The sequence below is a fragment of the Talaromyces stipitatus genome, genomic scaffold (assembly GCF_000003125.1).
Source record: "Talaromyces stipitatus ATCC 10500 scf_1105507295549 genomic scaffold, whole genome shotgun sequence".
NCBI lineage: Eukaryota > Fungi > Ascomycota > Eurotiomycetes > Eurotiales > Trichocomaceae > Talaromyces > Talaromyces stipitatus.
Window position 1 is genome coordinate 1,835,667 of NW_002990117.1, and position 25,321 is coordinate 1,860,987.

At 45.4% G+C, this 25,321-nt stretch overlaps 6 protein-coding genes across 7 annotated transcripts; 1 reads left to right on the plus strand and 5 right to left on the minus strand.

Moving 5' to 3' along the window:
• Positions 1-73: 73 nt before the first annotated feature.
• Positions 74-1,352, minus strand: TSTA_015410 (oligosaccharyltransferase subunit ribophorin II, putative). Its single transcript, XM_002483643.1, has 4 exons — positions 1,111-1,352; positions 838-1,036; positions 490-774; positions 74-424 (listed from the first exon to the last, which is right to left on the minus strand). Exons 1-4 carry the CDS (start codon positions 1,239-1,241, stop codon positions 185-187), a joined length of 855 nt encoding a protein of 284 aa, XP_002483688.1. The 5' UTR covers positions 1,242-1,352; the 3' UTR covers positions 74-184.
• A 1,017-nt stretch (positions 1,353-2,369) lies between these two features.
• On the plus strand, positions 2,370-4,961 carry TSTA_015420 (GPI-anchored cell surface glycoprotein, putative; the record flags this gene model as incomplete). The annotated part of the gene is made up of 2 exons (XM_002483644.1): positions 2,370-4,434; positions 4,462-4,961. The coding sequence occupies 2 exons, from the start codon at positions 2,370-2,372 to the stop codon at positions 4,959-4,961; spliced, it is 2,565 nt and encodes an 854-aa protein (XP_002483689.1).
• Positions 4,962-6,424: 1,463 nt separating this feature from the next.
• TSTA_015430 (phytase) lies at positions 6,425-8,170 on the minus strand (the record flags this gene model as incomplete). Of its 2 annotated transcripts, none has more annotated exons than XM_002483646.1 (2): positions 7,840-8,170; positions 6,425-7,769 (listed from the first exon to the last, which is right to left on the minus strand). In XM_002483646.1, the coding sequence occupies exons 1-2, from the start codon at positions 8,064-8,066 to the stop codon at positions 6,425-6,427; spliced, it is 1,572 nt and encodes a 523-aa protein (XP_002483691.1). In that variant the 5' UTR covers positions 8,067-8,170. The 2 variants fall into 2 exon arrangements, with proteins under 2 accessions (XP_002483691.1, XP_002483690.1); XM_002483645.1 differs by having other exon boundaries at positions 6,425-7,772.
• Positions 8,171-8,500: 330 nt separating this feature from the next.
• TSTA_015440 (uncharacterized protein) lies at positions 8,501-10,553 on the minus strand (the record flags this gene model as incomplete). The annotated part of the gene is made up of 2 exons (XM_002483647.1): positions 8,501-10,387; positions 10,454-10,553. 2 exons carry the CDS (start codon positions 10,551-10,553, stop codon positions 8,820-8,822), a joined length of 1,668 nt encoding a protein of 555 aa, XP_002483692.1. The 3' UTR covers positions 8,501-8,819.
• Positions 10,554-16,071: 5,518 nt separating this feature from the next.
• Positions 16,072-17,225, minus strand: TSTA_015450 (calcium homeostasis protein Regucalcin, putative; the record flags this gene model as incomplete). The annotated part of the gene is made up of 4 exons (XM_002483648.1): positions 16,072-16,670; positions 16,728-16,871; positions 16,950-17,110; positions 17,172-17,225. The coding sequence occupies 4 exons, from the start codon at positions 17,223-17,225 to the stop codon at positions 16,076-16,078; spliced, it is 954 nt and encodes a 317-aa protein (XP_002483693.1). The 3' UTR covers positions 16,072-16,075.
• A 3,194-nt stretch (positions 17,226-20,419) lies between these two features.
• Positions 20,420-22,253, minus strand: TSTA_015460 (uncharacterized protein; the record flags this gene model as incomplete). The annotated part of the gene is made up of 3 exons (XM_002483649.1): positions 20,420-20,670; positions 20,736-21,951; positions 22,022-22,253. 3 exons carry the CDS (start codon positions 22,251-22,253, stop codon positions 20,643-20,645), a joined length of 1,476 nt encoding a protein of 491 aa, XP_002483694.1. The 3' UTR covers positions 20,420-20,642.
• Positions 22,254-25,321: the final 3,068 nt, after the last annotated feature.

The window sequence follows — 25,321 nt, forward strand, 5'->3', positions numbered from 1 at the left end:
ACCCTATAATAAGCCCGACGAAAGTACAAATTTCTTAGACGTGGAGACGATTGCAATACTGACGAATGGAACTGAAAATACTAATACAATTTTGATTTGAGATCCGCTCATATATATATAACATCAACTTGTTTCATGTCTCTTGGTCGCAACTACAACCTCAGTATCGTACTGTGTAAAGTGCCTATCGCAGCCCAGCTAGGCGTCGCTCTTGGACCTCACTCAATGCACGGCTTCCACTGAGGAAAGCAATAGCGCCAACCGCAAGAGTAGCAGGAAGCATTTGGAACAGAGTCCAGCTTGTATAGTACATGAAAAAGATGCCCTCCAACCCAATGATGGACGCCACGAACACGATGTGAGGGACCGGGGCGGCTTTTAAGGCGATAGAGAGGTGGTAGAGGTTCACGTCAAAGTACATCCACTGTTTATTAACATGTGTTAATACTCTAGCATTCAAATCAGACGGGTATTGTGGGTAGAACGTACCATTCCAGCCAGGACTGGGATAGTGACCAAAGTAGCCAAGAGGAAAATCAAGGTGATAATTGGTGGCGGACTCTTGGGGTCAGCCTTGAAAATGTGGTTTATCCTGGGCTGCTTTCCATATCTCTCTACAGAGTCAGGTGCGGCCGGCGCACTGGCGTCGCTGTTGATGGATAGCTGGAAGGCGAGGTTCCGATAGGCGTCGGAAGCACCAAACGAGCCAATTACAATTTCGGCATCGACAGGATTTGGCGTAGCAAGAAATTGCGTGGGAATATCTTTCTTACTCTGCAGTTCAACCATTATATTAGTTTCAATGATCGTGGATAGAGTATATAGTCCTGTACTGACCAATTCGACCTTTGACTTGCCATCATTCTTGACGCTGAAAGGATATGAGACGTCTAGGCCAGTACTAGAGTCCTTCAACAATAAAAATGCTTGGTGTGGTCGCTTTGCGCTGCGATCTTCTTGGGCTGTGAGGAGAACTCTAAGGGAGTCCGAGTCGCCGAGAGAAATGGGCGTCGAAACAGGTGCATTCTCTTTGAGGCTGTAAAGAATTAGTATTCGTAAATCAATTGCAATCATTAGAGAACGACTATTCGTCCATAGAGGTTTGCTTACCTTTGCTTGACTTTGCCTGTCGCAGATTTGGAACTTACTGACACGGTGGCATCAGTGAAACCCCAAGAGGCCGCGTAAACAGAGGGAGCGACAAGAGCCAGCAGGCTGAGGTGCGCCGGTAGTAAGCGCATGGTGTGATATGATATAAAGCAAAGGAATGGAGAATATCACAATTGTATTCCAATTTCAGTCAATTTAATTGAAAGTTGTCGGTGTTTGTCGATGCTGAAGCTGCCAAGTGTATGGAGAAGGGTAAGAGAAATGGAGCAAGCGGCATCCAGTGATCGTTTTCTGCCGTTCGGAGCAGCAAGCCCTAATTACCTGTTCTGTTCTGCTGATCTCGCCGAAAAAACATCCTCATTTTCTTTTCCCTTTGACTTTTCAACGTCCACACTGCTCGCCCCTCGACCTTATATTACCCTTCCACGCATTTAGTCGCATCTACCCGCCTCAGCGATTTCATTACGATAAAAATTTCCTCTGCCCAACGCTCGCATCGACCGTCCGTCACCCTTCGTACTTCCGAGGTCTCCCGCAATTTGTCTGCTCTTTGACGCTTCCACAACCGTTCATTCACGCAGCGAAGTCGTTGAAACCACTCGATAAATTGTGCAATACCTACTGGAGACTTGATAGATTTGGTTGATAAGTATGTGATACCTGGTGATGGCGTTGAGGGTTCTTTCGAAGGTCGAGGTCGGGTGAATGGAGTGACCATAGCCCTGAAAGAGACCACGACAACTCGCTGTTCTACCTGAAAATAAATCTGATATGCTGACCATGATACTATTCACTAGATAACTCCCATTCAGTGATAATCGTCGTGGCTGTTCTGCTGCTACACTGTTCTTCGAAGTCGTCGACCACTAGCGTCTCGAAAAGCCCTAGACCCTAACTTCTGTTTGGTCACCTGAAAAGTGAAAGCAACAAACACATCCACTCATTAACAATAGCAATCTTTCTGGTTATGGCTATTGAGCCTACACAATAATAAAATACATGGAAGCGTCTACTGGGTTTACTAATCCTGAATGTAAGTTACCTTTCTGCTGATCTCACCAGCCCAAACCCCGCTGCCTACTGGGGCAAAAATCAGTCATCAACACTAACACATTGACTACAGTCATACCACCAGTGCTACCTGGCAGACTTCATCGTCCTCTCCTTTCAAGGTTTTCACTCTTAAATCATTTGTAAATGCTCACGCGATTGTCATGTTTTCTCATCTGTCTAACCTGGTTCGCAGGCTTGCGCCCAATATGGCAGCTCATGAAGACATTCAAAAGTCTTCGTCCTTGCCATCCACTCCTCAGTCATTCTTGTACTATGACAATGATAGCCCATTTGCTCAATCGGGCAATGATGAGCTTTGGCACAGTTCAAAGCGTCGTCGCACTCAGCAGAGACCATCCAGTGAGACACAATTTATTCATATGAATGGGTACAAGAGCGACAGTCAGCTGGGTACACGCTTCAACAATACTTATGTGGATTCCTATTCGGACTCGAAAACGGTTGACAACACTCAGAATAAGTCTGCCGATGCAGTCTCAACATCTGAAGAGACGCCAGGTGCAGTCGCTGAAAGCGCCTCAAAAGCTAGCGATGACCAGCTTGAAGTTTTGTCGGCGAAGTCAGTGCGTAGCTCACGCAAAGCACCGATTGAACGCTCAACTGAGACATCTTCCAGAGTCCTGAAAGTGAAATCTAGTACTGGATCGTCACAACCGACGAACATCCAGACTTTTATCTTCAAAACTAAACTAGATCCTCGAAATTTGAACTACAGAGACCGTTCGGATGAGCCTGGAACACCATCATCAGTGACTGAGACGCCCGAAGTGAATGTAGAAAACTCTTCTGCCGAGTCATCTACACGGTCTACTCGCAAGACCCGCAAATCTGAAGCTAACATGCTCAAGTTCAAGAGCTATACTCCTAACGCCACACCGGTGTTGCGTAATAACAACACGTCACGCAAACCATCACGTCAGGATCAGTCTGTAGAAGCTGAATCACCAGCACCCACCACTATTATCGACGACCAAACCAGCCAAGGAATCCTTGAGCAGGACAGCCAACGAAGCCCTGAGAGAATCAGCCAGTTGGAGACACCCTTGAAAGAGAACGACGCCATGGAAGGTAATGGGGAAGCGAACTCGGCACAACGACGAAGCACTAGGGTCCGCAAACCTGTCAAGAACATTTTACTCGAGGAAACTCCTAAGAAAGAGAAATTCATCAAGAATAAAGGGCAAGGATCAACGACAGCGGCACAGTTATCCAGATCATTATCCAAGCCGGTAAATACCAACGCAACCGAGTCAGTCTCACATACCTCTCCACCTGCTCGTCAGACAGAAGCAGTCCATCTACCTGGTGATTTTCTTGACCGATACGGCACACCATCACCTGACAATCTGTCTGTTACGCGCTCGTCAGGACGTTTGCGAAAACCGACAATCAAGGCAATCGAAGCTTTACAGTCTAAACCCCAGAGTCGGAAGAGGCTACGAAATTCTGACCAGGTTGCGTCTTCTGACGAGCCTGCTCCAAAACAATCCAAAATTACACCAGAACTTGCCCAGCCTGCGAACACCTCTACAGTCTCGACATCGTGTAGCACTAGTGGAAGTGGAAGCGATGCACCATCCGTTCTCATGGATGAAACTGAAATCCTTGGCCGACAGCTTTATGATTTGGCAAGCGAGGCAATCATGGAAACGGTTCCTTCGGTTGAAGAGGAGGAGGCAAAGATAGCCGAATGGCGTGAGGCCTTTAACAGGAAAAGAAATGAGCAAGTCTCGACACCTGCCGTTGAAAATCAAGTGGCAGAAACAGCAGAACCTACGGAGACCACAGAACCGACAGAAGCTGTAGACGAGACACCACCAGTAGTTATCGAATACCTCGACCTCCCTGGTGAGATCAATGCGGATGTTCCTCTTGATCACCCACAACGACCCCGTCCTTGGACCGAGAAAGATGGCTGGATGCACACTGGCCGGGTCAACCAACACGGCGAGGAATACTGTGTTGCGCCTGCTGATAGATATCAGTGGGTGAAACATACATCGAATTACAAAACCCCTGTCGGACCTATCCCAACCCCACCACCTCTCATCAAGTCCGTGGACGAGATTCGACGTGACAATATCTACGGTTTCCCACCTAGTCCAGGTCAGCGTAACCTGTACCAAAAGCATCCTGGACAAGTATGGAGATACGAGGACGTCGAGGACCTAGTCAGCCAGACTCCCAGTCACACTAAGTCCTTACGCTCCGCCGCAAAACAAGTTGATGCCATGAACGTCGATGAATCCGGTATGAAGACAAGGTATATCCATAAAGAAGGATTTCCTCGATTTAAACGACCTTTGAAGATCGTCTTTGTCGATTCTTCGAAACTTGACCTAAGCAAACTACATCAGGATGCTATGTTATCTCAAAGAAGGCGACGCCGGACCGCAGCGAGCTTTGCAAACGACTTCAAGTCTACTCCTAGCAAACCGACCGGTGATAACCAGCGGAAGCGATCATTTGATATGACTGCTGGAAGTCATATTGAAAATTCCAATCAAAACCAGCCGCAACGCAAGAAGCGACAATCAACAGCGGCAAAAGTCGAGGATAAGGCTACTTCAGCACGTTCGAAACGCCAGTCAACCGTTGGCAATGTCAATAGTGGCACTAATAAGAACAATCAGCCTTCCTCTTCTACTATCGCACCACAAAAGTCTGCCAATACTGGTCCCAAAGCGACCTCGAAGGAGACTGCGCCAGGAACGAATACGGGCCGTCCAGAGAAGATCTCGCTCAAGTTCCACTTTGGGAGTCATTCCAGGTCATGATGCCTATCGTGGAACTACTCTAACGAGCCGATGTTTTCTTCTTTTGAAAAGCTGACGATACCATTACTCTTTCCTACTTGTTACTTTACCATTTTCGATTTTCACTATTTCTATTCTTACATCCCCCAAATTTGCATACCCCGGATCTGTTACATGTGGTTGGTGACTTACTCATTCGAAGTTGATTATTCAGTCCTACGCAATGCATGCCATGAAATTCATTCCCATCATCCTTATTGACTGTATCTTGTATTTTCCCTAACAAAACAGGCATTTGATGACGGTGCACAGTGTATTATTAGTTATCAGGCTCATCATTGGGGATTTAGCGATTGTACTGTATTGATTTTTCATGTCACCTTTTTGTTGGATGGAGGGATGGAATTGAGATGTCTGTGGCGAGGGACGATGGCATACATAATTGTGCTGGCTTAATGAGAAATATGTTTCCCTTTCCCTAGCAGTCTTAAAGAAGACGTCGTATATTGATATGGATTCACTTCGTCGACGGGTTATATTTTTCATCCTCGCTCGAATTGAGGAGGCTATTGTGGCCTTGTTTATCAGGCAACAAGTCTTCCAAATTCTGCCTAGTGTTGACTCGAATCATTAACTGTGGACATTTCCTTCAAAATTGAATTGTTGAATCTTTTATATTACAGACTGCCTTTTTGTATACACACTATATTAGCGAAATATCCCTTCAAAAAAACTCTATATTGAATTATCCATCCATCTCCGAGAGACTGAAAAAAAAACATCAACCCTCAAAATAGAGGTGAAGAGAAAGAACCCGAACAGACGTTAAGACCAGCCAATTCAAAAGCAGCAATTGCACCAAATCTGCAAAAGCTGTACAGAAATAAAAGATAAGAGTCTGATACAATGCCTCCCTCCACACAACAAACGCCATCAAAACCGCGCGTCATCTCATTTGAAGAAAGCCGACAACGAGAACTTGAAAGCTCTACCCGGAACAACAGCCGACTCACTCAACCAAAAAGAAAACTACAAGGCAATATTGATGTCAGAAAAACTAAAGAATACAAAGCTGCTTCTAGACGGTTAGTCTCCACGCCTGCCACATTGTTCTGATTGTGTAATGAATAGAGCGTGCATTGACGTCTTTCTGTTTAGATGGGTATCGACTATAGTCGCGTTACCGATATTTTTTTATACGAGTTGGGAGCTGTATGAGCGGAGTAAGTTTTCTTTTACTAGTATCGTGTTTTGTTAAATACTAATGATAGAGTTATACAGCGTATGGATCAAAGGTGCAAAAGAGTCTGGTTGATGTCAACAAAAAATCTGTGGAAGAAGTTTCTTCGAAGAAAGAATGATATTCTGGCAGTGATGTGCATGGAGGAAAGTGTATAATAGACAGTATAATATATACGAATAGGGAACGGATGCTCTGAAAGAATACAGAAACATAACTATCGCTAAGAAACCCTTGAGCAGTATCAACCATTCTTTGGTTTCGAGCAGTAATCATCCCACCGACCCCCATTTCTCGCAAAGTCAAGTCCATTAACCCAATCATTCAGTCTACATCGGCCCAGTGAATCAATGTCACATCCGTGAAGTGGAACAACTCGATCGTTCACAAGGACCCTAACTAAACGCTCTTCCCCTGCTAAGTTATAGGACGAACACTCCATCACCTCAAAAAACGCTCTTGATGCAAAAGGCACAATCCACGACGCCGCGTACCCCTCCGTCTCAGTGGCCGACTGCACATTTCTAGCTGACAGAGGCACAGTCGAATTATATAACCCGAACGCGTCAAAGATGGATACCATTGCATTATCATGACTGAAATCAGCATATAGTGCAGTATCCAGTGGAAATGTGGTCGGATCAGAGTCGAGAGTGTGATTGACGCTTGTATGGTCGCTCACAGGTAGAGTCTTTGTCATGCGTGATATTATCTCGTTGACGTAGCCGACTCCGCGGGTTGAGCCTAATGGGTTTCCAGCCCCGAAGGCATAGTATTTTTCCAAAGTATTGTAGTAATCATACGATTGCCATTCGGAAAGGGTGAACAGGTCACATAATGGCGACATGGTGCCGTTTTTGCTGTTGACTGTCTCGAATGGGCAGAGGTCCATGAGGAGTGGTATGTCGTGTAGCTCTAAATTGACGCCGGGCATATTGGCAACAAGTCTCTCTAGTATTGATGGTGCAAAGATGCCAAGGAATTCTTGTTGAACCTTATGTGCTGGACTTCCATCGGAGAATGCGTCACAGGTGCCGGTATCAAGAGTGTTGTTCCACTGGCGACCTTCTGGAATTACCAGGCTGACAGTAGTATTGTGCTGTGACTTATCGGAGTATGGGTCAAAAGCTTTTGCGTCGTTGAATCCCTTACTGAATAAGGCTCCAGACGCAATGACGCGATCTGAGCCAGATGCTCGTACAAACGGAACGTTTTGTCTCGCTAATTGCTCGTATCGATCATAAAGTGAAGTGCCCATGTTAATCATCTGCTGCTCTCCGAACGAAGTCAAGTCATCAGCTCCAAGTTTGTAGCGATAGTCTTTTAACAAAGCATAAACATCAGTCTTGTATTCCGTAGCCGTCTGTTGGATTCTGTCGACAAGCTTGGTGTACATTGCACTCTTGTGAGCGGTTGGAAATCTTGCGCCATGTCTAGCGAGCACCTGCACAAATGTAATGTTGCATTCCGGAGGTATTGCAGGGTTGATTTCCGACTGGTCTTCGAGTGAGAAAAAAGGTGAGTATTGGCCCCAATAATGAGATATTTTTGTATCATCGATGTTTGGAATTTCATGAGCTGTGGTTACACTGCTGATGAAAAAAATATAAATTGCGATCAGTTAATAGTTAGGCTAAGGTAAGACCGACGTGTACATACAGTAGTATCACCAAGCTCGACAGAAACAAAACTACCAGCGCTATCGCAGAATTCCTGCTTGGAGGTCTACAGCGAGATGATGAAGTGGGGTGTGCGCCGAAAAGTGGTCTGACTTCATCCTCAGCAAAGTCCGAGTCGCTGTCAAGAGCAAACATCTCGTTTTCAGGTTGAAGTTTCATTGTTGCTAATGCGCTGGGCAGGACCTCTTCGGAGATTGACTTTGTCATGCGGAAAGCCAACTGTAATGGCAATCTCACATCTCGCGTCAATCCAGTTGCGCGAGAATATACGATTTTATGTCAATATCAAGTGATAGAAAGAAGTTGTGTCTGTCAAGAAGGTGAATCAAAGGAAAATTGAGGTCGAGAAGGACCTTGGTTAAGCAGATGTTTGATTGGTCGGCGGGCCACACGTGTATCTTCCTTGTGTTTCAGGCACACAACAACGACAAGACAATGATTGACCACTCACTTCCTTGATATCAGGATTTCTGTCTATAGTCTCATTTGTATTCTGAGAGATCGCTAAATATGTCCCTTTGTGAAATCACATTATCCAGACAAACGCTCTATGCAAGAGCCAAAACAACCTTCAAAGACAAGGTTACAATACAGTCTAGGACACAAATTTGACAAGCTGTTTGAGATTTTCAAAATGGATATTATGTAGATTGGTAGGTACCTATGTGTATGATATCATATGTGGGACAGATCAACGTAAAGACAAGAATACCAGATACAGGGTATATGATTCCCAATTTGAACAAAGGACGCTGCTCTGCACCGATCAAATGACGGATAGTTATCACATATGATGGAACGAATGAGGACCAGGACGCCTGAAAATGCTATAGAGAACGGATCGAAAGAATATGATATGGCCCGAAATGGGATTAGGAAATAGAGAAAGTATACACAGAGAGAATCAGAAAGAATAGAAAGAGGCCGTGATCTTCAGTGTAAAGGGGCTGCATTTCAAGGTCACCTCATATTAGGCATATACCGAACGTCGTCCCGGTATGGGTGATGTTGATAGTTTCCGCTAGGGTTCACGCCCTGCCACGGTTCAGGATGTTGCTGGCCAGCAGCAGATGCGTATGACAAGGCATCCGAGCTGGAAACTGGATTAGGAAGCATTCGCGGTGTGGCTGACGCGAGAGACGAAGCGGTCCCAGTGCTGATAGTCTTGGACATCATCTCACCATCCATTCCAATAGCTTGCTGCTGTTGTTCTGCTGGTGATGGCTGATCCCCCGGGCTAGCAGTGGACTGAGGATAGCGGCGTGACGGAGAAGGAGAAGGGGGACGAGACGGTATCTGTGCAATGCCCACGTGCTGACTCAATGCATCTCTGAAGAAGTCTCTTTCGGAGCGATAAAAGTCCCTCTCTTCGGTCAAAAACTGCAACTGTTCATTCAGCTGGTTAATCTTTTGTTCCAAAGCAGCCTCATTCTTCTTACGGTTGCGGAACCGTCTTGAAGCGTCACTGTTGGCTTTCCGTTTTTCAGCTTGGCTTCTTGATCCAGATTTCAAATCTATGGTGACTGGAATCATGGGACCGCCACCGTACTGAACGTGATTGCCGACTTGACTAAGCAAGTCGGTTGGACCGGGATAGGCAACGCCAGGATGATCATCCCCATATCTTGGGCCACTCATGCGGCTCGGCGTCCGACTTAAAGGGTCCATGCCCATAAAAGGGGACTGTGAGGCAGAGTCCACTAACGAAGGAGCCAACGAGGTGGACTGTCCGAGTGGCGGAAGTAATCCGGATGCAATAGAGGGTGATGACTGAGCGACTGAGCTATAGGTGGAATGTGGTGTGCTTGGGCTAGATGCTTGTGAACTTGGGTTGGTGGCTATTCCACCACTCGGATGACGGCTATGACTGTGGAATGTTGGAGTCGAATGTCGAGATACTTGTAGCGGCGGATGATTTAAGCTGGGAATTGTCACAGCCAATTTTGGTGACGAATATCTCGACGTTGACGTGTACTCAATCGAGGTCACTGTAGGACCTGACGATCCTCGTGCATGTCCCGGCGTGCTATAGACACCTGCAGATAACTCTTGCACGAATGGCGATTGAGAAACCGTGACTTTCCCTGCTGCTGCACCACTACCACTATTGCTTGCTGCACCGGTAATACCAGAGCCAGTAATAGCGTTATTATTGCCACTACCACTGCTGTGGCGTAGGGCGGGCGAGACGGGTGTGATAATACGACGAGGCGGATGTGGTGGTGAGACCGATGATCCTCCACCTTGCTGAAGGTATGTTTTGGCACTGATTGACTTCGAGATAGGAGCGAGAAGGGGTGATGAAGAACTACGCCGTTGAGGAGATGGAGGTAATGTAGGAGGTCGAAGCAACTCCATGTTGTTCCTGTTGTTGCTATCTTGGGGAAGTCGTTTGTCCATCTGCGAGTTGTCACCCTCGGTGGGATTCAAGATGGATTGAACTCCAATGATCGAACGGGCATGCGTCGACGATTCTAGTCGGGGCTGGATGACGGCCGGCTCGGGCCAAGGGTACGGTCTCTTTGTACCTGTTGTTTCACATTGCTGTGATTCATTCGATGGGTCCTGTTGTATCCGATTTTCCTTGCTGTTACTGTTTGCCACTTGTTTTTGCTCTTCTTTCTCATCTTGTTCTTGCTGTTGTCGTTGCTTACGAGCATCAAGGCCATAGGACTCTGGAGACTGTGAAGACATGGGCGACAATGGACCCTCCTCCTGAGACCACGGTCGCGGCTCAACGCATGGCCGCTTCCTTCCCCTCTCAGGATGACTGTTGCCCTCCACTAGGCTTGTCTGAGAGGGGAAGGTGGATGTTGGACTGTTTGGAATATAGCTTCCCAAATGGCGATACTGATCGAGACCGTCTAGAGATTTGGTGTGGGTAATGGGACAAACACTAATTCCCAATGCAGCCAGTTTGACGGCTTGGTCCTTGACCGTTCCTGTTTGGAGGAATCTTTTTTCTCCGCGAGTTGCGTGATGGCCTATGGACCTGAAGACCGACGAGTTACGGTTGACTGATAGGTCCGAAAAGTCGAATAGCGGTCACGAACCAAGACGCAGCAGTCCGAAGGATAAGAAAAAAGAAATGTCCAAGTTCGCAAGAGTGTTTGCACGTCGGAAGAATCAGCGTTGAAGGTGTGTATATCGGAAAGACAGCAAGACAAGTCCCTTTGACTGCGCGGTTAGAACCGATCAAAAAAAAAAAAAAATGGAGATAGATGTAAGTGTTCTGTAGATATGCAAGTAGAAGAGAGGTATGTATGGTAAACAATGTGATCAGGTAGGTATATGCACGAAGATATGTAACTTGTATGTATGTGTATATGCAGTATATATCGATATTATGATATGTTCGATCCTGGCGTTTGTGACGGAGGTGAGATATCCATGTATATGTACATCTTTGGAACACGCCCCTCCACTCCCAAAAGGACAGGGATCAATCTAGCCCTACTCAGATAGGTGATGGTCAAAACTTTAGCGTTTCAGCGGTGTGAGGCAAGTAAAATTAGAGTAGATACTAAATAATGCATTGGGGGGCGTCGACGTTGACTCCTTCGGGAAAAAAGTAAAGGTAAATTAGGGCGGTATTAGGTGATGCAAAAAGAAAAGAAAAAAGTAAATGCACGGAAGATACCCTGGTCCGGGTTGGTTAAGATCGTCTCTCTGTTGGGCAGTTGACAGGAGGTTTTTCTTAGCGAAAATGGGTCTCTTCCTCTCCTGCTGGGCCCAGTATTATTGTTGACTAGGGTCAGTATCCGGTTCCCAAAAGAGACTGCTGCTCAGAGAGTTTGTTTGGAACGAAAAATTGGGGCCGGGGATCCCGGAAGCAACAGATAGCTTTGGAGCTAAGATGCTCACTGGAGTCATGGAGAGATATGGATACTGGGCGCCAATACAATGGGGGACTAGTCACGTATGACTTATAAACTTTGGACAAAAGCCGTCTAGCTCGGGGGTTAGGCTCACGTTTCCCATCCGGTCTTGGGAGTAGTTATGGGGCTTTGTTGTGCATGAAGAAGCTCGCCCAAAGTTGGTATCCCGAGCATGTCTGGCATATTCCTTAGCTGCAGCATGCAGGATGCACAGTGCACGCTGCAACAAAAAACCTTGTTGTCCTTCAACGACACGCTATCTGGTGTCTACTCTGGCAAGGTCTCGAAACTGCAGAGTCGTGATACTACTGGGATGCCCTCTGATTACACGAGACGTAAAGAGCTTACCTATTAAGCCAAGAAACTGAGGATAAAGGGATGTAGCCGGCGCTTCCATTATTAATTTAGTGTCCAACACGACTATGTTCGTACTCGGAAACTAGCTTTACATTGTTCAACCCTATGACTGACACATGTTCAAGACATCCTACGGATCAGGACTGTGAGCGTCCCGCTTTACATACGTACTACGGTATTACTGATTTGAAGGTTGAGCTCTTATTTTGTCCACTGAAGGGTGAGCGGGCACTGGCCGGACGTTGGCCTCGGAACGAGCCCCCTAAGCACAGAAAGCCAGCGGCCCGACTGACCGCTAAGCGGCCACCAACCACCAACCGCAGCCTAATGATTAGAAGGGCCACTAGCAGAGCTAACAGCGTCACAAGTGGTAAGTTAAGCCACTCCGTACTTGAATATGAATTGACCAAGGAGAGCCTAGGCCAGTCTCGCCGAGTTTGGGTTAGTATTCGAGATTGATATCCAGCTTCCAAGGTCCATAACCAATTAATATTCCTTCTTTGTTTGGCTTCACTCTTTCACAACATCCTTCATTGTAAACTTAGAATCTCCAATATACAAAGGGCTTGTTCTCGACAGGAAATTATTGCTAGCTACCTCCGTATGCATAAGCTCCTTTGCCCCGACTGGAGCACTAACAAGCAAAACTGCTAGTATGTCGTGTCATAGTGTCTATACGCGGTTAAACAGTTGTACGTAGCATGTGCACTTTTGTAGGCCCCCAAAAACCAGCCTGTCGAAGTGGGACCGATGGGATTTGGACCATTTGATTCACAAACGAGACTGGCCCACCGGGGTAAGAAGCTGTTCCCTTCCGGTCGCGTTGATTTGATCCCTGTTTCACATGCTCCATAATAAGCATTTTCAAATCCCTACGGCTGGAGGTTCTGAATCTAATAGTTTGTCAATTGATAGCAGTTCGTCGTCAATTGGCCTGTGATCTTGTTAAGAGTGTCCATGAAAAACTGAACTTTGAGTACGTACTCGGTAGCCGCGTTTCTTGCTTTAATAACGTACGAATAGCCAAGTTTAGAGATCAGATTAAAGAAATTTGCTGAATTTGTTCGAATCGTCCAAGGTAATAGATTCCGTACGGCGGATTCTGTCCATATACAATCAAACAGAAACTATACACACACATACGGAGTAGTACATACTGCATAAGGATAAGGTCTATGGAGACGAAATTACGAATTGAACGTCAACACATCCACTTGTGAAGATTCTTCCTATATAGCGGGCCTACCGTTGCTACGGAACTGGGACAATTAAATCCCTTAATTCTTCCAAAGTTGAGTCAACAATTATCCTTCTTCCACACCAAGTTACTGAACTAACATCTTAATATGGAAAGGCAGTTGGATCGACAGCACATCTCTCAGAGTCCATGACGGAAAGATGAACAAATTGTCTATAGCATAATAATATTAAAGCTATTGTCAGCTCTTACGTGTCTTTCTTGCCAATGCTTGGAAAAAACGGTGAAGTGTACACCTGTATGTATATCAGCATCATGATCACAGTTGATCATCAACTAAGGTAAAATGGTCATTAACGTTATGTTTGGTCTCTGTTCAAGTCGTTTCTCATCATTCATCACCGATCGATGTTATCTGGAACGACCATCGCTTACTCTTCCCTGAAGAAATTGCCCGATTAGGAACGATTTGGCGCTGGCCCTTTTGCATATTCCTGGCATACGACATGCTTTAGTGTGCACAACAAGGGTGGGAGACGTAGTAGAAGTCTGGTTGGGCAGCGCCGCAGGAAGAGTGTTCTGAAGAATTGCAAACGCCGGACACGTTCGCAGGCGGCATCTTAAGCTAACTAAGCCCTTAAGGTCTTGGGCGTCTAACCGGTGAAACTAGTCTCGTGCTAGGCGGCTTGGTCAACTAGACATGCAGCCGGAAAAGTCTCTCCGTCAGATCATCCCGACATTCTGTGCTTCTGGAAAGTATATTAAGCTATAGTTATGATATTAATATATTCAACATTGAGAAATGGTCTAGCCCCTATTCCTAACTGGTAATGTTGGCAGCAAGTTGGCAAGTATCCCGGACCAAGCATGTTGCAGACCAGGAATATCATCCTTTTAATATGAGATGTCTCAACCTATCAGTGCGTGGTACGTACACATATTTTGCAGGAGCCAAGTAACTTAGGACAACTATTTTTAAGGTGCTCAAATTGAAGATGTCAAGCGTTGGCTAGAGAGATTCCTACTTAAAGATGAAACTTATAGAACTTGATACTTGTAAGGTAACGTGACCTTTCTAGCCCTGATCAAGTGACACAGATAGATTTTTAAAGCAATTTATTTGCTTTTTCCTCATCAGATAAGCATATTCTATCGAATGCTGTCATCATGTCTTGTCATGAGAATCCTATGCCGGTTACGATAAACCGTCCTTGATTAATTGAATGAGTGGATCGTTACCTACTGAACCCAGTCATGGATTACGCGATCACCCCTGAATCTTAGGCTTCAAAGTTTTCCCCAAAGTTAGAACAGCTTCATTAACTTTTTGTCATCCATGGGATTGGGACCTCACCACTACGTATTGGGTTTACTTCTATGGGCTAGTAGGTGCAATCCTAGCCTAAATAGGCATGTAGATAGATCCTGTCATTCTTAAAAATAAGAATGCGGAAAACTAGGCTGGATTTCATGTTCCAGTTAAATAGGTAACTTACCTACTCCGTAGAACCGGCCGAGAAATTCAGGTCCTGATGTGAGTTATCAGCAAACTTCTAGAACGATCATCTATATCGGCATCGATATATTAATATATGTTGGAACCACCTAGACCAAAAAGCTGCGCGCATACTAGATGATCTAGTATGGTAAGATATAGTATGGAACAGAGATCAGACAGAGTGAGGCGGGATTCCCAACAATATATTATTTGCTCTCTAAACGCGGTTATACGGATGCCACGTCTTCACGAATCAATAGATTAGTTAGTTCAGTAATGTCAAGAATGGAAGTAGCAACATAGGACTACAATATCTTTGATCGCCAACAACAACAACACAGAGTGTAGCATTACGAATACTGTTCGACAATTCCTACTGTATGCACCGTTCTGTATACAGACATGGCTTGAAGTCTAAGCAGCCAAGTCATCAAGTGTTGTCACACAGCCCACTAGTGTGGGTGCTGCATGTATGAGCACACTGCATGACAAGCTCGCATCCTGCACGACGATGATCGAATGATTCCGCTGAGCTAGGCAACTCAGGAAAGGAAAATAATTCGAAGACGGCTCTAGTAACTCCGGCAACTTGAAAGGCCAGAAATTGCCTTCTCTTCACGCTCTTTCATTGGTGCATGTCCTCCCCCTTGTCATGCTGACACGAATCAGATTTCACCGCTCATTGTGAATTTTTTTGATTGGTTTCTTATTTTCTCAGTTGTTCAACTGTAGTACGAGTCAGTCCAATTTTTTTGACTTCGGCCTGTTCTACTTTTTCATCTTTTTGACTTTTCTATTTCATATGAATCTTGACCGACTGCCCGGAATTTGGCGGCCGGAATCCGAGAGTTAAGAGGTTCTCGGGAAACGTTGGAATTTCGAAAGTGAGCGATTGATGTCGAGTTCGAAGTTCTTATAACGAGACTGAAATTCAGTCGATCTCACGGAAACTACCCATACTATGTCCTCGTAATTGGTCACAATAGGCGAGGTCTATGCAGATAATCTCCGTTATGGGCTAGGGTACAGCAGTTTAAGCAGCTCTGCATTTTGGTAGTCGCACAGGCACAGTCTGGCGCCGCCACAGCCGGTCTAATACAGCGTTTCAAGAGCACATACAGAGACCAATTAACAATGAGTTTCTGTTTAATCTTTCAGGTCTCTACTCCGTATATGGCATTCTGTTTACTCACGAGTCCATGGTAGTATTCCTACTTGCCACGTAGTATCTGGTATCTGGAACATCTAGTTATATGATTATCTTGTAGCTGCCTGATCAAATTGCTTAGCTTTGATATCCTCTCCGGAAAGCGTTACGAGGTTTCCCCCGTATGCCGACATCCACTCTGTATACTTTGCCACCCCATCTCGCTGACTGGGGATATTTATATGGCTCTTGTTCAATGGCCGTGGTGACGATCAGCTCCGACCCCACGAACTCCGGACAAGTGATGAACCGTGTAGGGAATAAGATCTCTCCGGTAATTTCACCCTGTGGATTGACTCGAATGATGCGGCTACCTCGCCACACAGCAACCCAAAGGCATCCCTCCACGTCCATGGCAAAGCCGTCTGGTTCGCCAAAACTGGCTTCAAAAGTCAGGAAATCGCGCCTGTTGGTGATCGACCCAGTCCGCGCGTCAAAATCATAGGCGTATATCTTCCCATGAGGTGAATCTGTGACGTACATGATGTTATCGGCATCATTCCAGCCCATTCCATTGGGTGTCGTCATTTGGTGAACCATCTCATGCAAACTCAAATCTGGATCTAGTCGGTATAGAGTGCCCTCATGTTGGCCTTGGACATACTTGTGGTCAATACTTGAGCCTGCCCAAAAGCGGCCTTGATTGTCGACTGCGCCGTCGTTGAAACGCATTCTATCAAACACATGCCGTTAGTTCACGCCGGGCTTATTCGAGGGAAAGTCAACTCACCTATAGGCTTGCTCCTCAGAGGTATGCACGCGATGGATATAAGTCAGAGCACCTGATTGGTAGTCCATGGTAGCAAAGCCGTGCTTGGCCGCCACCACGATCTGAGTGTTATTTCCCGAGTCGTCGATCATATCTGCAGTCACACTAGATATCAATCAGGCAACAGGTCAGTACATGATGAAACAGCTCATTCGTGACGATAGCTGTCGAGGGAATACTTGCCCAATAGGCGATTCCGTATGTAATACTCGTGTTGCACTCGGTCCCTTGGCGAGATTTACGAAGTAAACCTTTTCATAGTCGAGATCAACGAAGCGCAGCTCATTGCGCTCTGGCGTATAGAAAGGTCCTTCGAGCAGGCCGCCTCTTATATCAAGATACGACTGTTCTTTTGATTAGTCAATGACTTCTCGATCAAGAATTTGAGGTAGAACACGGAAGTACCTCAGTGACTGTCCATCGTTGGACGTCGGCACTCGCACCCAATTTTCCGGCCATGGTAGAGCAATGATTCCTTGAGTAGACAAGCTATTTCTTGCAGTAATGCCTATTTCAACGAGTTACTTCTGAACCTACTTCTATTGACCTTAAAGTATAGTATCCAAGGTACCTTTATTATCAGGTACAGATTTCGGAACATGGAAAATCGGAGAAATCCCCGAGTGTGGGGAACAATGAAGATTTCTCCAGGTTCTGTGTTTTCCATATTATATACCTGAAATACGATTTCTTCTATGATCCTGTGTATTCTAATGGTGTGAGATTCTCGTCAAAGTTTTTCAGATTGGTCATGGATATAGACTTGTGTGCACCTAGGTATACGTGATACTTGATGTTGCTTCTCACCCCCGGATGATTCCCGCAATTGTCTGACTCCACGGCCAAGGCTCATCAGCAATGCTCATTTCGTATGACATACACCGAGTCAAAGAGACAAGAATACAGTGACTACTCAGGCCGTGAGTACCTAGATATCGGTAAGCTGGATTGTATAAACAGAACCGGGTATTCGAGTCTTGACCGGATCCGATTGTCCTCGTTTCCAGGGGTTATTCAAATAATGTCCGAGCGATGAGATAGATGTCATGCAAAACATCAGATGATATGCATATAAATACCGGGTGCATGTGCTCTGCACTTTAAGCTACATAAGAATAACAAATCACACTCCGAACATCCCATTCCGGACTGTAGTCGCAGATGATATAACATTCAGTAACATACGTACTTACTCGAGGACAGTACCCAATATGTGATGTATCAGCATGTCAAATTTCGGCCATGCACATGCAATACATCAATAGTGCACAGCGTATGATCCCCCAGAACCAATTCATTGTACGTGCAGTCATATCACAGTCTGATCTCAGATAATTTCTGAGAAGTCTGTCCTCATGTATAATTCAATATGGTATACCTCCCTGGATGTATACAGCATAGTTTATGCGCACATTTAAGAGCAAGGTTCTGGTTGACAGGTACCCATGCATGGGGGCGGGCTAGACCGGATCTCGCCTTGTGATCTATCAGTTGCTGGTTTGCATCTTTAATTTCGCTTATATCGATTAGTACAGCTGTTATAATTTCCACCCTGGGAGTCAATCTACCTTGACAGGCAGCGGCACGAGCGCAAACGAGAAAATATGAACTATCACTTTTTTATGAAAGCTTTTACCCGTACGCTTAGGCAACCCTCAATTCCCAATCCAGCCAGTCAGTCCGAGGATATGTATGTGATGTTAGTAGACATGCAGCCAGCAGTTTCATCATTTATGGCTATGTCTTGGTCAATTCTGATTCGGGCGGTTGGCGCGGATGTATGATATGACTTCTAGGATCTGCTGGCTTGTCACACTGTCAACGTCTGGTGTAGAGAAACACGAATCAATCTGTACGCGCTGTCCAAATCTCGGTTCCATTTTGAATCTATAGGCTTGAGATTTGAAACTGTCAATGCAGCTGAAAGGATTTTTAGCTCTATGTAACCGCACTGACCGGCAAATAGGATTTAACCACTAGTCAGTTGAGATGGGAAGAAAGAAGTGCATAGCTTTTATGTAAAGCACAGTGCATCGCAGGATCGAGCGTATGTAGTACTACGTAGTATTAAAAATAGCTAGAATAGATTTCAGGAATCCAATTGGCAAGTAGCGACAAAGAAAAAAAAGTGATGCCTCATGCTCCATATATGATGGGAGCACATATCCGAAACTAGCTCGCACTTCCCTTTCTCCTTGCTTCTAACGAGTCAGAGATTTTTGACACATAAGTTAAGGGTTTTGCTTTTTCTGGCTTCGTTTGCCCGTTCTCTCGAGACAGTACCGGTTGACCAGTTTTGACACTGCCAGTGCGATCCTTTGTTCTCATCGGGGCATCTCATTGATAGACATCAGAATTTCGGCAACTACGTACTCCATACTTGGCTAGGCAATGCCCTCGACAAGACCCTATTATCTGTACTTGCTTTTCCTTCATTACTTTAGGCGTATCATTACTGTCAAGACTACTGCATACATAGTGGATGGGTCGTGGGGACCATGTACTTACTGTACGTACAAGCATTTTGCGTCGCTTCAACTAGTCTTCCGTACTGAGCCATGTGCAGATACACGCAAATTGTGTTAGATTGGAGAAGCAATACTACTTTTGAGATTCTCAAAGTCTGACTTCTTGATCGCATACTCTCCAGTCAAACAAGAACGTGGTTTAACTGTATGTACATAATACATCAAACTGTTTCGGAAACTCTATCATATGCATGCATTACATCGAGGGAGACGCATTCTAACTGACTTCTTTGATATATCTGCAACCAGGTAGTACATAGGTGTACATATTCGGTATATTTCTTGTTATTCCATATGCACATCATGCAGGGTTTATGAAGCCGAAGTATGAGCCATTGTCATTGTCTGAACCAACACCATCATAATTCTCAAAAGTTTGCCTATCAGCCTATATCCGCGAATGATTACTCGACTTCGACGCAAATGACCGAACCACTTTCCCCATATTGTAAGCTTCAAGCTTGCTCATTGTTTGGATCAAAGTTCCTATGCACCTACGAGCTAATATCGACACTGTATCATCTACTGACAACTAGTTACTCGAGATGAAAGAAAGCTCCCCACCTCCCTGTCTCTCCCTGAATCGTAGTACCACTACAACTTCCGAATATGTTAGGTGAATCTCGATCATCTCGTAGAGAATGTATTCCGGGGATACGAAAAAGTTGTCTTGCAGTTTAAATCGCAGCATGCGATGGTTATGTGATGAAGTATCTACTTAATATCGAATTTTGACATAAAGAATTGTTGTTTTTGCGTAGCTATGAAGTAGTACGAAATCCATGGCTACCTTTTCTCTATTTGAAGGAACCAGTGAGTCTAGATTTCTTGAGTCCTAACAAAGGTTGATATTAGACCCGAGGAATTTTGAGAGTGCTATAGTGCAACTCAAATATGAGGATATCACTATCATGTGAAAGAGACTTGATATTGTTGAATAATCGAGGTGTGAGCTGTAAGAATGGTTCCTTCGAGGAACGGTTCAACCTCCCAAAGATTGAGAGTGACACAAAAGCCCAATTGAACAATATCTGCATGTCTAATGAAAGAGCCTAAGCGATACAACACAAGCCAACATTACATTCTAACTACTGAACATTAATTCAATGGATAACAACGATTATCAAAAATATTACAAATATTGCTATTGTTACACCTCCTATCAACTCCGAACATCAATTAACTTTTGCCCTCCTGCATTTCGAATAAACAATGTCTAGACATTTATATATGGAAAGATAACATGATTACGGTCAATCAAAAAGAAAAAAAAATTGAAAATGAAAGGAGAAATTGTTGAAGACAGATAGGATTTGCCGTAGATAGTACCATGCCTTCATTGAGCAACCTAACATGTAGTGATGAAAAGACCGATCCTATTGTCCAAGTCAGTGGAGGAAGATATCATGATGTATAGTAGCAGCAAGTAGGATGAACTTACGGAGCCGGATTGAAGTCCTCAAAGAATTCTAAGTTCGTACTTCCAGCATTCTTCAACTCAAAACCAACCGTCTGGCCAGCCGGACATGCAAAAGTTGCAATAGTATAAGAATGACCCGGAGACGCATTCGTCACACCATAATCAACCTTGACTTGTGGCGCGTTGGAGAAAGATGTCGAACTACCAGCCGGCGCTTGTAATTCCGAGAACGAGATGGCTCCATTACCACTGAAGCTAAATGCAGAAGTCTCGAGCTGATCCTGTGTTGGGAATAGGAAGACCAAAGAGCACTGCTTGTTTGCCAGATTGGGGAGGAAGTCAAAGTTGAAGATGGACGAGATTGTCGACGTGACTGTACCATTGAATGTAGTTCCGACCGCTTTGTTGGGGTTTGAACTGTCGATGGGGACGATAAGATGAGGGAATTCAAAGCTGCCATTGACGAGATTTGTGCCACAGCCGCCGCCTGATGGTCCTCCACCGCATCCTTGGTTACTACCTCCACCGCAACCACCGCCGGCTCCTGGAGCAGATCCGCCTAGTCCAGATGGCCCCCCTGTTGGTGATATTTTACCGCTAGGACCTGATCCAGTTGGGCCAGTGCTGTTTCCTGTAGGTGCTGGAGCGCTCGCGTTGGCAAAAGGAGGAGGACCCGGTGCTGTAGGGCCACCTCCTGGTGCGCTTGGTGTTCTTGTTCCTGATTCTGTCGGAGTGTTGGGTGCAGCTGGCGGTGTTGTGCCTCCATGTCCAATACCTGGACCTCCGGGAGGGCCTGCGGGAGGAGGACCTACAGGAGGCCCCTGAGGTCCGCATGGGCTAGGGCCTCCGGGGGGAGCAGGAGCCTGTGGAGGAGGAGTTGGGCTTGATGCTGGAGGTGGTGCATGCGGGGGTGAAATTGGTGGAGGTAATACTGGCGATGGAGGCGAGACAGGTGGTGTTCCAGGAGGAGGTCCTTGAGGAACACTTGGTGTTCCTTGGGGTGGTGATGCTGGTGGTCCACCTGGCCCTTGACATCTATCGGCGTGTAGCTCGATATGTTGACAGCCAGTCACATCCGCTGGAGGTGGATTTGTGTAGATATTCAGTTGGTCACTTTGACCTGAATGACAGGCAACAAAGTCCGCAGTTCCGTTGGAATGAAACTTTCCGGACGAGTCTATGGAGAATCCTGGTGCTGGAGTTGCTCCAACATCACACTGTAGTTGGGAAGTGGGTGCTGAAAACATTCAACTCAGTCAGCATGCTTTGGCAGAAATTTTGAATGATACCTATTCGGTGAGACATACGAGTAAGAAAGCATCCACGTCCGTTTCCGTCCTTGATCGCTCCAGAAGAGTCGATACAGAACTGTCCAGGCGGAATACCACTACCGAGACGAGTTTGACCATCATCAATTTGTCCTACAGTACCTGAAGCACTTCCGGTGGCCGACAAGCTGAAGCAACATATGGTAGTATCTCGAGCCACGAAGGCATTTGCTGTGGCTACAATTGCAGCAACTGCAAGAGTCGATCTCATGATGAAGTAACTACCAGCTCAAATAGAAAACCAGAATGGAAGCTGATGATGGATGTAGAATCCCCAAGCGAGTAGTAAGCGAACGTCGAATGGTATGGTAGCGGTCAGTCTGACCTTGAAACTGTATGCCAGACTAATAAAGACGCAGCGTATATGGTCTTGTGTGAACCACTATCAACCAGATTCCGTAGAAGAGAAAATCCATTATCATCGAAGAAGAGGCGACAGAGGCGGATTATATGACCCGCGGTGATCGCCAAGACTTTCGAGACACAGAGCTGTGATGATGACGATGCTTCGAGCGTCATACCATCTTTTTTTCTGTCTGTCGCTAGTATAAATTGGTTAGGGTCTGTTTGGCGAGCAAATAGGGGCCAACGACAGCCTGTCAGAGGAGTCGACACGGTCATTTTCTTTGCCATCTGACGGGTTGAAACGCTCGGAATTCATGATGAGTGAGGATATTGCTAGTGGCTAAATCGGGCATTCAGACCGAGGCACTGGAGGTTCGTCTCATTCACAGGGAGATTTTGTCCGAGGTGGCTGAGGAACGCCAGCCCATAGGGTTTGAAGGTATGCGGTCCGTAACCAAGGTACACACAAAGTTCATATATGTGGCTTGCCACAATGATTCATTTATTATTAGAGCGTTTATGTTTCTCGTATATGAGAGCGGATTTTCAGTCAGAAAACAGCGGGTATTGACATGAGCTTGTTGCTTCTGAGTTTAGGCTTTCATCTCAGCAGTAATGGACGGTATACGTATCTGCCGAATCACAATGAACCTCAACGTCCAATTCTGTCGAAACTTTCACGTAGTTTTTGGCAATGATATATCAAGATTCGTGCAAAATGCTTGTACTCCCATGTTTTGGTTGGAGAAGGTGTCGCAGCACCATCACCGGACTACTCTCTCCTAACAACCACGAACTTCGGGAAGAATAATCGTACTCTGCATAAAATGAAGTGTCCCTAAATGAATGACGACAAAACTGCGAAAAACTTCAGAGCCCAGAGCTTGTCATTGCTCGATAAATCGGACAACGGAACGTGTTTCCGACACTTGCCTAAAACGGAATTAGGGCTCAACTATAATTCAAAACGTCAGTTCATCACCCTCTGTACCAGCATACTTGTATATTTCTTTGAAGGAGTCAATTTTGTACCATGATGTTTCTAGGATGGCGGCCACCATACCTGGAGTACGCAGACGCAAGTCCGAATATCATGGCTCACCATAGAGCATATACTGTCCAAAGGAGATATCAGGCAATGACGTACGTCTTGACTTCAATGTTGCTATGTTGAAAATGCGACTGAGGTTCCATGAGTTGTATATGTTATTTTTGTCCTCTTGAGGACTTCGTCAGCGGGTAAAACTCGATCGTGCTGAGGGCGCTCCAATTGTAAGATTCGGATGTTGCATGGTTCTTGACTCATCCAGCAAATGGAAAGTAGAAGATTTGATCTGGCCAAGGAGACTGGTACCATCCCGCTTTAATCTGTCAAAGACAAATAAACCAAGCTAATTTTCCTGACGCCGAATGACGCACTATCACGCACGAAGTCAGATTACAACGAATACCCAAGTAAAGCGCCGGTTTGTCTTCTGAATTTAACATTCTTGAATTCTCTTAAAACCGAGATGATGGCCTTTAACATTTGACAGGTATCCCCGCCAGGGTGTGTGGACAAAATCTCGGAGTCAGAATAGACTTAGTGGGATATAGACGAGGATATAAGACCTCGCTTACGCATCCTTTCTAGATAGTCATCGCACAATACAGCATATTTTGTGCTTCATATTACCATTTATCAACATTCCTCTTATCTTCAACCTCCAGATGGGTAGAAAAAGAAGAGAGAGAGACGCGCTCTCCGCGTCGCTTCATCAAAAAAGGGGGTTGAAACGGGTGTATCTGTGAATCCGGGTGGATAGAACTTGAATACATAATCTCTATAGATGCAAACTGACAATTGGTCTTTACAGAGAAACAAATGTACGAGGAAATATCGACCTTGTTTACTACAACTTCTACCGAAGACACCGACGGAGCGGAAGGTGTTTATACGCCATCACAATTCACAAAGCAACGACTCGGATATGGAAAAAAAGCTATCCAACCTTTTGTTGAGCTCACGTCCGACTGGGCAGTACCCAGCGTATCCCTGGCTCGGAGAAGCCTATGCAATCCTCGAGAAGGCCTCAAAGCGTGCAATGACACTCCCGAGATGGTGTGATAGTCTTGATTGACACCAAAGGCCTCCAGAATTATTTCATCGATGTTAGTTGCCACTGGCATTGCATCGAAAAACAAGAATTCACATTGGTGGGGAATTCGTAATGCCGCATCAGGGACTTATTTGGTCCAATCGAGTTCTCACGGACAGCCTATAAAGACCTCAACTTTGGAGGCAATCTAGAAAGCTCATACCGAGGTTTACTGGATCTACCCACATCAGCATCCGGACGGAGGCTATGAGCTGTTTATCAACTGTTACAATGTTTTGGCACCGGTGACTGGTAAGAATATCGACACTTTACTCGGTGGGAATTCATAGAAGTTTAGACATTCAGTTTTTCTTGAAGTTAGTTAATTGAAGAACTGGACCAAAATTGCTTTCGATATCGCTCAAGGTGCAAGTACCTAGGTAGCTTAGGTTCCTATCCTCGACCATCTCAATGAAATCACATTTCGCTATTGCTTTTACATAACCTTTCGAATTATGAATTTTGGACTCGGCTACCTACACAATTCCAAGTACTCATGCACTGTCTGTTCAGGCTTCTGAAGCTATTGCCAGATACTCAGAGCTTTTGCTGTTACCTATATCATACCCTAGATCACTTCCAAAGTCGACTACTATTGGTCTCTTGCTATCACTTCCTCGAAGTCCTCCACCTGGCATAATCCTCATCCCCGAAGAAGATGCCGGAATATTCACTATGGGAAATCATGGAACGTTTGTCCGTTTGTCGCTGCCTAGACACAACATCATCTCCATGAAGAGTGAATCCTGCCTGTGAGATGCTGAGCAACGCCGAGCAATGCTACTATATAAGACGA